The 12311-nt window shown below is 41.4% G+C and overlaps 1 protein-coding gene across 3 annotated transcripts in view; it reads right to left on the bottom strand.

The window, feature by feature from the left end:
• Fbxo7 (F-box protein 7) overlaps positions 1-12311 on the bottom strand; it is a 28458-nt gene that overhangs the window by 14189 nt on the left and 1958 nt on the right. For 2 of the 3 annotated variants that reach the window (XM_021173992.2, XM_021173993.2), the window contains exons 2-5: positions 11084-11378; positions 6393-6620; positions 4569-4710; positions 2317-2400 (exon numbers count right to left, since the gene is read on the bottom strand). In XM_021173992.2, the coding sequence (XP_021029651.1) occupies positions 2317-2400; positions 4569-4710; positions 6393-6620; positions 11084-11378 (749 nt within the window). The remainder of the gene's footprint in view (positions 1-2316; positions 2401-4568; positions 4711-6392; positions 6621-11083; positions 11379-12311) is intronic. The other variant, XM_029482725.1, reaches the window with a different exon arrangement.

Here is a 12311-nt window from a genome sequence, read left to right as displayed (position 1 = left end):
AGCTTATGGAAGAGTTAGGATAAGGACTGAGGGACCTGAGGAGGATAGGGGCTCAGCAGGAAGACCAACAGAGTCAATTAACCTGGACCCTAGGGGGCTAACAAGAGACAGAACCACCAACCAAAGAGTGAGCATGGGCTGGACCTAGCCCCCCACCCCGTATGTAGCAAATGTGCAGCTTAGTCTTCATTAGGGTCCCTGAATCTGTTGCCTGCCTGGGGACCCCATTCCCTTAACTGGGCCACCTAGTCTTGCAGTGACTTGATGTCCCAGGGTGGGGTGATATCTGGGGGAGAGAAGGGGAGCCTCACCTTTCTCAGAGGAGAAGGGGGGTGAGTGTTAGGAGGAGCTGTGGGAAGGGGGATTGGGAAAAGGATGGGCTGATACTGGGATGTAAAGTAAATAAATCATGAAAAAATCAATTTGGTTCAAAGTGTTTTTTCAAATGTGAAAATCAATTTTCTTTAAATTTTTTTCTCTCAATAATGTTGTTCCTTTGTAAGGGAGGGAATTTTTACTTCTCTTACATTGTTGAAGCATGGTGGTATGTTTCATGTGTATATGGTGTCTGATTCGTGTCTAAGAATGATAGACACAACATAGTGTGTAGAGAAAAGTCACTTTCATAGAATTGCTCTTCAGATCTTCAATACATTTTTTTCTTTAAATTCCGTAACAAACAAATAAACAAGCAAAATCAAGCCAGTGCTTGACTAGGAACTTGGAAGAGTAACATGAGCTTCTGGGGCTAACCTCTGAGCCACAATAAAACTGACTTGCCAGTGAACTCAATACAAAAGTACTGCAGAAAACTACTCCACTAAAGCCTGTAAACTTTTCCAGAGAAAGAACTTCCTCCCTCCCTTCCATTTCTTTGTTCCATATTTAATAAAGAACAAGAATCTAAGCTAGACCTCTACATAAGGTTGTTTTTAAAAGTCAAATGATATACTCTACTGATTCCCTCAACTACTCTACTGAAATGCTTTAGCCTTATCTACAACTATTTCCTTATCTTTAGTAATATGAGCATAAAACCTGCTTTAGAGTATGAAATATTTACTCATGGCAAGCTCCTTCCTAGTACAAAGATAAATACGGTTCTGAGGAACTTTTAAGTTCTCTGATCATGACAGAAAACATATTACAGATTTATGAGTCCAGCACACATTCTCAATAGGGGCAAGATCACCCTAACAGTGGCAAAAACTGGTTCCTGGGGAATACAAATCTGAACCCTCAAAAAAGGTCACAGTATTGACACAGGGAGTATATTTGTGGTACTGAAATTCCACAGGAAAGACTGACTGTATGGCAAAGAATAAGGGGGCTAGGAGTCCTTAAAGGAGCGGCAGTAAGGAAATAGTAGGCTCACTAAAGAGTGGTCCAGGGCCAAGATGTGGATGAGCGTCCAGCCGGAGAGCACTGTAAGGACACGCTGTGCTGGCCCTCTTCCCAACAGCTTCCTGGGGCCTCATCTCCCTCTAAATTCACAAGAATCTATCTTCAGAGGAGCAGGCTGCATCAAACCAGACTTAACTCAGATGCTACTATCAGCACCATCCCTCCCCTCTGCTCAACACTCCTCTTACTATTTACCACAAGGACTAAAAAGACTGTACACACCCAGAACAAAACAGAAAAGAAAAGATCACTCTTTCTTCTCTCCACCCATCACTCCTGTAGACCACATGGTCTTTCACAATTAAGGTTTAAACAAAAATAGTAAAAAGAGAAACCTGACTTTTTTACTTCTATTAATAATTTTATGGGATATAGACAAAGCCATACTAAGAACCCAAATTTTAAGGAAATTCTAACATTAAATAGTAGCATTTATATTTAAAATATTCAAGTAGTTTTTCCTCTATTAATATTCAATAAACAACTACATTGAATTACTTGTAAGAAACATAGATCTTCTCTGTTAAACACACGTAGAAAGATCTCCATAGATAAACACAAGAAACCAGGAGGGAGCATGAAACATCAGTGGGACAAATGATGCCCAAGCGTTAGTTCTTAACAGTATGAACATTAACTCAGTGCTCAGAGACCTCACGAACTGTAAAAACCAAATTCAAACTGTAATCAAATCCTCTGCTCCACCCCCCCCCATTTATGTTTGCAGAGGGGACTCCCGGGGCCTTGTACATGCTAGGCAAATGCTACATCACTGAGCCCTAAACACCTGAATTCTTGGAAGCAATACTGCTTTGGAATTCGCTTTAATGTACTTAGAAACAGTCAGGCTTCGTGTTTCAGTGAGCCTCTCAAAAGCTTCCTTCCAAAAGTTAAGGCAGAGAGTTACATCACCTGGTTCTACTCCAGCAACGTAGGATCCTGGCTGCAGCTGCACTGACTTCACGTTTTTAATCCCACCGTTGACTTTTATTGTAGCTGTAAATAAACAAAAGAAAGATGGTAACTCGACCCGTCACGTCCTGAATGGATTCCCTTTTCCTTAGTGCAGGTCCTTTTCCTTACCTCTGTATACTATGGGTACATTATTCCAAACAAACTGCTCTGAGCCCATTCTTCCTCTCAAAGCACGGTCAAAAGGCTAAACCTGCCATGAAGGAATCAGCCTCAAACACCACCTTTTAAAGACTACAGTAAGTCTCTTCGTACAGAATCCACAAAGTATCACCAACAGCAGCTTATTAGTAATTGACAGATCTGCAACAAGGTCAGTAAGAAGCAGGCAAGCACAAAAGAGCATTATTTCTAATCAAGTCACTAAAACACGATGCATTTTTTTAAATCCTTGGCAATGGTCAAGCCTTGTTCATTAACAGGATCCTGCTAGTTTTCACAGCACCACTGCTTTCTGGACCCAAAAGACCAATATTCTTGACATCATCAGAGGGTTCAATTTTAGTTTTGCATACAAAGGCGTACTTCATCTCCGCTTATGAAAGAGCTAGCGATGGGCTCATGCACATGTGCCCAAGCCATGCCCTGGGTGAAGGAGAGATTTAAAGACACTGTTCCTTTTCAAAGGCTTAAGTCTGGTATCCCAGCTACTGGGAGAGCCTGCAAGGCATTGGTCTGCAAGCAATTAAAGCACAAAATACCGTAAATTAAAATCACCAAAATTCTTAGTGAAGAGAGGGTAGTGTATGCATATCATTAGGTACCTTTATATGCAACTGAGGTAAAACTCACCACCTCACGTTTGTTATTCTTCCCAGGTGTGATGTGGTCAATCAGGATGACTAGACAGAAACAGAAACCGCTGCCACTCTGGACACAAAATGCCAAACTACAAGCTACACAAACTAACTGTGAGAACTAACAGAGACACTACTCAGCCTCATGCTGTCAGTCACATCCTGACTAACGTGCAGTGTCACAGGCTGAATGCTCAGACAGTTAAGAGATTCAGGCAATTAAAAGGAAATGGGGGGGGGGGATTACATGAAAGGCCCAAAAATTATCTTCTAATTCTAAAATCAAAAATGCAATGTTAAAAAAATTTAAATGTAATGTTAGTGTTTAAAATAAATTTTAGTAGAAAACTGTTTTCTAACACTGGACCTCAATAACAACATCATCTCAACAAAACAAGTAGCTGAAGGACCCAGTGAAAACCCAACCCAGAGCAGCAAAGCAAGACAATCTGTTATACAAACACTACAGTCCACTTCAACTCACTAGCGTAAGTGTCTGAGAAGATCACCTCAGAAAGTAAAGTGTTAGTCCAGTTAGGTGGTACACACCCACAACACCAGAACTTGAGAGACAGAGACAGAAGAACCACAAGTTCAAGGCCAGCTTCAGCTACATAAAGAATTTGAGTTCAGTTTGGGCTATACAGACCCAATTTCAAAAGTATAAAAATAAAACAAAAGATCAGAATGAGATGTAAGATCCTGGTCACCCAAATGGATCTCCTACTGTGAGATCATGAGAACATTCCAGAAACCAGTGGTGGTTGGGAAAGACCTGTGTGACATCATGACTAACATGAAATGCAACCACAGGTTAAGATTTAAAGAAGTAAATAAAAGGAGACATTCACAGACATGCACAAAAGAACACTCTTCTAAGTTTCTACACAGTAAAACTCATTTTATTTCTATTACCACAGCTCTCACAGAACCAAGTGTTCAAAAAATGAGACATCGCAAAAAAGAGCTGAGGCTGGAGAGGTGGCTCAGCAGTTAGTTATAGGCACTGGCTGTTCTTACAGAGGAGCCTAGTTCAATTCCCAGCACCCACATGGCAGCTAGCAGCATCTGTAACACCAATCCCAGGGGATCTGACACCTCTTCTGGCTTCCACAGGCACTGCATGCATGTGATGATGCACAGACAGATAGGTAAAACACTCAAAACGTAAAATAAAAACAAACACTTAAAAGGAAAACAAGGGGGCTACCCTGAGAGTGAAGGGTGCTGTTCTAAACCAACATCCTCTCATTTGAAATCTTTCAGGCATATGTCATCAGTGGTATAGGAATTAAGTTGTGAACAACTCGGACAGCCACTCAAGTGGCTACAGAATGTTTAAAAAGAAACTACTTAATTCATAAGGCAGCAACCATGACTGCTCCGTCCCATTACCATTTATAATGATTAGGTTTCCCAAAGGCACACAGGTAAGCACGGCAAAGCCACCCTCGCAGAGAGGATGTGTGTACTGCAGTTTGTATACACCACTTGACTTCCATTTCTCAGGCATTGACACTGCTTTGGTTTCAGTCCCCTGAGGAATGAAATGAAAGGAAAAATAATGAAGAAAGGCGTTGTGTTGAAAAACCTGAAAATCAGTTACACCCCTAACTTACTGTCCAACATAGCCCCCTTAAGCCACTGACACGGCTCAGCAGATAAAGTGCTTTGTCACAGGAGCCTGATACTCAAGGTTGAGCCACAGAAAGGTGAAGGCAGAGGACCAACTCCACAGATCTCTGCTGACTGCCACACATGCTACATGGTATGCACACGTCCCACAGACACACATCACACACATTTTTATAAAGATGCATAGCCTCAACATAATATGCACATCATTAACACTGCAACTAAAGGAGGATAATATTTTTCTATCAAAATATTCACTTTAATAGATAAGATGACATCATAGAAATAAGGGTTAATTTTTCTCTTCTAAGGCTCACATTTTCTACCTAGCAAAGACATACCATTACTCAAGACTGCAGGGTGAATAGCACTTCCTTCATACAGCACTTTTTAGAAAAGTTATTTTCTAACATTTACTCACATTTCTATCACTGCATATTATGCTTTGTCAATTTACACTGTTATTTATAATATGCCATATTTGTCTGGTCTTTTGTGCTCCTTTGTGAACTCTGAGAAATGTGTGCACAGGCGTTCCCTGATCCTGGGTTACTCTCCACCTTTGTGTTCCATCCCATGGCCACAGGAAATGTGTACAGGCCAGCAGTGTAGGGGTCAGGCCAGAGTACACAAGAAGCTCAGCTCCATCCTCAGCTTACAAGTCAGAGTCTAGGCTCTAATACGGTCCCATGGATTCCCAGCTCTACTCTAACTCTTCTTCCAGAGTCCCTGGCACTCTGGATGTGCAAGTGTCTCTCCTAGAATTTACACATTATACTGTAATGGTCTAAATTCTTGTCTACTCTCAGACTAACAGTAACTTAGACAAAGACCTAAGACCAGGAACAGAAACAAGTCACTGCATTAGTAGATACTTAATAAACCCATGCTGAATGACGATAAGCAACCACAGCACAAGCCTATGAACACGAAACATTAGTCAGCATTCAGTCATACTCAGTCCACACTGCCACACTTTATCTTAATATTATAGTATATAACCTTGTGTCTTTTTTCCCCCTTTTGGACCAGTTGCCATTATCTCTGGGCAATACTAAATGCTAACAAGGGAAATGATGGAAAAAGTAGGAATGCTGGAAAGGGCACATTTACTGAGTACCTGTGACAACTCCTCACTGTGTCTGACACACTGTATTCAAGAACCAATCACATTTAGTAAAGGAAGATAGACTATCACAATGCCCTTGTGAAGCACCCAGGGAGACATCATGACTTAGTTAGGGCTTTACTGCTATGAACAGACACCATGACCAAGGCAACTCTTATAAGGACAGCATTTACTTGGGGCTGGCTCAGAGGTTCAGAGATTCAGTCCATTATCATCAAGACAGGAACATGGCAGCTACCAGGCAGGCAAGGTGCAGGAGGAGCTGAGAGTTCTACATCTTCATCTGAAAGCCGCTAAGAGAAGACTGGCTCCCATGTGGTTAGGAGGAAGGTCTCATTGCCCACTCCAACAGTGACACACTTCCTCCAACAAGGTCACACCTCCTAATAGTGCCACTCCTTGGGCCAAGCATATTCAAATCAGCACAGCTCCTAAGGTATTTGGGTTGCACTCACCTGAGGTATGTAGCCTGACTCGAGCATAAGGAGATGCACCAGCACTATCAAGGCATCACTGATGTTGGAGCAGCCGGCTGACTGGTACAGGGTCTCTAGAGAATGTGGTACCTGCCCATCCTCTGTTTCATTACAGAGCATTGGTTCCAATGGATGGAAACCAGAAACCTCTTCCATACTCATGGCATCCTGAATTGACTCAGCTTCAACATTTTGACTAGGCCCTTCCTAAAAAGGATGATAATAGATTCATTAATTTTACATAGGACATTTTATAAACTGAGCAGAGATTAGTGCTCAAAACAAAAGCCAGCATGAGGTTCAGATATAGAAAGCTCTTATAAATAAATGACACTGCAACCTACACCTCCGTCCTGAGTCCCACAACTCCAGGCTACAAACATGGAGCTCATCGGTAAGTCTCCATACACTTACTAAACAGTACCTAAATGTGCTATGCTCATAGCTCCAACCACTACCATGCCCAGATCTCTCTAAAGCTGTGCTTCCTGTGCCACTGGTACTTCAGACCCCATTGTGTGTCTCCTGACTTCCAGGAACAGCACCTCCTCAGAGTGCCTGCCTCTCCTTCTTGTCTCATATACACCATGTACTCCTGCCAGTTACCCAAAAGTTAAGGATCCAATCACATCTTATGTCCCAGTTGAAAACTCAGGATTTCCTCAAGTCAGGCAGTACTGTTTCCCACAATTGTACTTTAAGACTGTGTCCCTGAATGTTCTTAGAGAAAAATTGGTACAGAGTCAAGCAGAAAAACACTACATGCTATGTCTGCCTAATCCAACCCTCTACATTCACAGGATCCGGTAGTACCTTCTGAGAGGTCTAAAAATAGGAGTCATGTGTTCATTTAACGAAAACGCATTTGCCTTCTTCCTCACACTTAGCATCTTTGCTACACTTATTACAAATGCATAAAACAAGTTCTTCAGAGACAGGCAGTAGAGTGCAGGCCTAGAAAATTAAGTCCAGAAAATGTAGGCATGTAAGGCCGTTATCACCCCACTCCCTGACTTGTCATCTGTTCACTGTCTACCAGCCCTTTCCTGCCACTGCAAAATTCCCACTTTTTCAACAGACCCAAGGGATACCACCCACAGCCTTTATACACTTACCTCACCACACTGTATTGCTATTTTTCAGTTCACATATCTGCATCTCTCCATGACTGCACATTTGTGTAAAGTACAAGACTACACAGGCTGTCCATTTTGTAAAAGAACACACTACCTGCCACATGGTGCACATTCAGGGAAGGCTTGTGACCAACTGCCGAAGGATGACATTCTACACTTGCCTGGTTTTGTTTACCAGGTACTCTCTCATGTAACTTAAACAGAGAAGAGGACAACACCTTTCTATAAATAGTATAATTTTTAAGTCAAATAAATAAGTGACTAGTCAAGATAACCAGTTTATACAACTTTGAAATGAACCAGGTCCTTAGATTCACCATTAAGGCTTTTAAATATAAAAAATGCTTTAGTAAAGCTAAGTTGCTACATTGATTTTATTCAGAAAGCTTGTTTCCTAGTTTGTGCTCAACTCTTAATACTAAGTAATTTTTTTCTTTTTAGGATTGTATTTCCAAAAGAATCAGAGCAGAAGAATTTAAAGTTATATAGTATAAGGCAAGGTTGAAGGACTGGTATAGAGCCACAGCTGACATTTATCCTTTCAAAATCAGCAGAGCTAAAGCCTAATGGCTATAGAAAGGTCAAACTTGTTAACTGAACTCTAGGCAAGTGCAGTAACACACACCTATAATTCTTGTACTGGGGAAGCTAAGGCTGAAGAATTTTAGAGTTCAAGGTCAGTCTGAGCTATGTGACAAGATCCTGTTTCAAAAACACAAAACAAACAAACAAAAATTAAAATTTAAAAGACTACCTGAGCTATATGACAAGATCCTGTTTCAAAAACAAAAACAAACAAACAAACAAGCAAAAATTAAAATTTAAAAGACTACCTAAAAGATGTTACTGCTCAGCACTATATAGCTGTCCTGTGGGAGGCTCTGCCAAAGCCTGACCAATACAGATGCAAATAAATGCTTATAGCCAAACAGCTGACTGACACAGGGACCCCAATGGAGAAGTTAGGACAAGGACTGAAGGAGCTGAAGGGGTTTGCAACCCCATAGGAAGAACAATAATATCAACCAACCAGACTCCCCAAAGCTCCCAGGGACTAAACTACCAACCAAAGAGTACACATGAGGGGACCCATAGCTCCAGCTGCATAGGTAGCAGAGGACTGCCTTATGAGGCATCACTGGGAGGGGAGCCCCTTGGTCCTGTGGAGGCTCAATGACCCAGGATAGGTAGGGGAATGCTAGAGCCCTGAGGCAGGATTGGGTGGGCGGGTGGGGGCGCACCCTCAGAGGCAGAGGGGAAGGGGAGGGAGTAGAAGGTTAGTGGAGGGGAAACTGCGAAGGGTGATAACATTTGAAATATCAATAAATAAAATAACCAATAAAAAATTTTTTAAAACGATGCTACTGCTCAAAACATTTCTGATTTTCTTTGACCAAACAAAAAATATATTAAAAAGCAACATATCAAGTCTAAATTATGAAAATAATCTCTTCACTTTTCCCCATTATCCCTACTTTAGCCATTTATTACTTAGCTAGTAGCATGGGACAAAACGTGTAATTTTTAAAAAAGCATTACCCTAAACTGCTAACTACATACCCACTGAGGGCTTATCAAACCATATCCCTAAGTCCAAGAAGCACTGGTACCCTCTGATATGAGTGTTATCATCTTCCATGTGCAAGAACAGAAAAAAGCTAAGCATCACTTCTACGCAGTCCTGTACAGGCCACTGACAAAAAATAAAAGCAATTGGCTAAACTGCATTCCACGTCCTGTCAGGTCTGATACAGGTTATCCCTTGCTGTCATTAACAGTAACTCCCAAGAGCAATGAAATAAAACTAACCTATATTTAGTTACAAAATAAAATTCCTCTCCTCTGGTTTTGAGTCTTACCCATCCATTTATCTTCCTTTTCCACAGTTCCCTTCTATACTGAACTTGCAGGTCATATAGATTCAAGGACTGCAAGCTCAGTCACCCCAGCACGGTTTCATAGGCACCCCGTAAAAACCTTACAAGACAAACGGTATGCTCTGAGAACTGCTCTTAGAACTGGAATCACTACCTTCAGGCACTAGGAACTTCTCAAAAATTTCCAAAGAAAAATTAACAAGTTATCTCACACTGTTGAACTCCATCTTACTAGAGGATTTTTAGACCACTCCTAAGTAAAGAGCAGGCTCTTTTCCCCAGGTTTATCTCTGAAAGAGCCAGCCTGTCAGTAAATACAGACTCTGGAGTAAAGTTTAAGTACGCAGTCACATATGCTTATTCATCGCACACATTGCCCTATGAAGCAGAAACACACAAGAGATACAAGAATGATTTGAAAGACAAATTAAAATTACTGTATGTAGAAATTATTTTAACAATTTATAACCTATTAAGTATTTTAATAACCACCTATTCGGAATAGCTGCCTATTCTATGTCATGGATCAATGTTTAAGTCTTGCAAAAGAAATTAAATTGGGGTGATAAGAATATACAAAAACGGTTAAGAATGGTATATGTTGTCAGTATTGATTGTTTCATTCAAGGCCAGCCTGGTCTACACGCAAGTTCTAGGATAGCCAGGGCTGTTATACAGAGAAACCCTCTCTCAAAAAGTCTAAAACAAATAAAGAATCATTTCACAAAAAACATAAAACAATTAATTAGGGGCTGGAGAGTTGGCTCACTGGAAGGGCACTGGATGTTCTTATAAAAGTCCTGAGTTCAACTCCCAGCAACTACATGGTAGCTCACAACCATTAATAATGGCACCGGTGTGATGCTCTATTTTGACTATATACATAAATAAATAAATCTTAATAATAATGATGATAATAAGGAACTTACAAAGTAACAAAGATCACCATTGTGTGAGTATGAAAATGGAAGAATGGGAACAGTCAGGAATCTGTACTAACTAGAGACAGGAAAAGAACAGAAAGTGACCCTGGAGAGGTAGGGTGGGACAACTCTCAGAAAGCCTGGGTACAGGACAATAAGGGATTTTTCTCCTCTGTGAAATAACACAGAATAGAAAAATTAGCGTCAAAAGAGACAGAGCTAGTACAGAGCAAGAGAATGCCACAATGAAGATGCAGGAAGCAGACAGCCTGAAAAGTAGAGTGAAGAACAGACTGGCAGCCTGTGGTACAAGAAGTCACTAGGCACAGGAGACCAGTGGTCCTCTGAGGAGCAGAAGAGCTCCTATGTCGGGGACCATGCAAGTTAGAGTGCTAGCATATCATTAGTGCAGACATTCAACAGTTTAAAAAAAAAATGTTCAAGCAAGGCAGTGGTGGGCACACCTTTAATCCCAGTACTTGGGAGGCAGAGGCAGGCCGATCTCTGAGTTTGAGGCCAGCCTGGTCTACAGAGTGAGCAGCAGAGGAGAATAACCAGTACTACACAGAGAAATCCTGCCTTGACAAACCAACCCAAATCAAACCAAAAATGTTCACAAAGGGCACAGTCTACAGTTTACTGATGCTAGTCATGCTGACTGGTGTAGAATTCCTCTGAAGTAACAATATACCTTATCAATCACTCTATCCCATCTCTTCATCTTCAATACCCACCATACTGTCATCAGTCCAGGCATCAAATTGGGTGGCCTGTCCTTGGGATGACTCACTCCCTTGTTCATCTGGGATGTTAGTCTGACTTGAGGTCGCAGCCAAAGAAGGTTGGTCATTATCCTGGAGTGAGGAATGCTCTGTATCTGTAGATGAAGGTAAGTTAGGTGCCGGCATGTCATCTTCAAGAACCAAACATATCAAGTCCCCAGAAACAATCCCATATGAAGCCAAGGTCTCTTCGTCTCCAGTGAGGGCATCCTTGTTGTTCAATGTAATTGCAAATCGGGTATCAGAACTGCCAAGAAAGACGGATGAGCACAGTAAGAGCTACCTACCAATATTCCAAATAGTACATTTGGAATAAATTAAAGTACATGCTATGTTCCCAAAAGCACTATATAATATTAAAAAGAAAGAAAGAAAGAAAAAAGCAGGAGACAAAATTACTTGCTCTCATCAGATGCCTGGGTCATAGACTTCTAACTGAAACTTTAATAGCCAGGGAGGTGTATCAATAACCTACATTTTCACCAATTCTAAAGCATAGACCTTGCAGTACTTCAACATCTCTGAACATGAGCAGCTGCTTAAACCTAACCCATCAGTTTAATCCACAGCTTTGCTCCCAGCTTTCCATCGTGCTGGGGCTTCAAACTCCAGTGTCAGGCTGCTGCATCAAACGCTTCAGCCAACCCGCCAACCCCCAACCCCATTCATTTTTCTTAAGACACATCCATTTTCTTCTTACCAATTAAAGAGACATTACTGGAGTTAAAACTATTCCTACTCCTCAGGAAATAAGTTGCTCTGATGCTTGCAAAATGTTCTGATCAACAAGAAGCTGAAAACCTGCCAGGGGCCCAGGGACACACCATGTCAGCCTTGGCAGAAAGGGGACTCCCCAAGCAAACAATTCGTTCTGTAGATGGGATAAGGAGCAGTCTGTTTAACAGAAATGCCAGTTTTCCCTCCCACTTTTCTGAAGTGTTTTCCAAGGCCCTATTTTCTGTCATTTCAGGGGTCAGGTGATTTCACCAAAAATAATACAATTTTAGAAGCTTCAAACTTTAAATATATATATTAGCAATCTTTGATCTGCTTACTAGAAAATACTCTTTAAGAATAACAAATGTAGCCGGGCGTGGTGGCGCACGCCTTTAATCCCAGCACTCGGGAGGCAGAGGCAGGCGGATTTCTGAGTTCGAGGCCAGCCTGGTCTACAAAGTGA

This window comes from Mus caroli, chromosome 10 (assembly GCF_900094665.2).
Source record: "Mus caroli chromosome 10, CAROLI_EIJ_v1.1, whole genome shotgun sequence".
NCBI lineage: Eukaryota > Metazoa > Chordata > Mammalia > Rodentia > Muridae > Mus > Mus caroli.
Note: the sequence above shows the minus strand (reverse complement) of the source record. Positions and strands in the feature narration are given on the sequence as shown.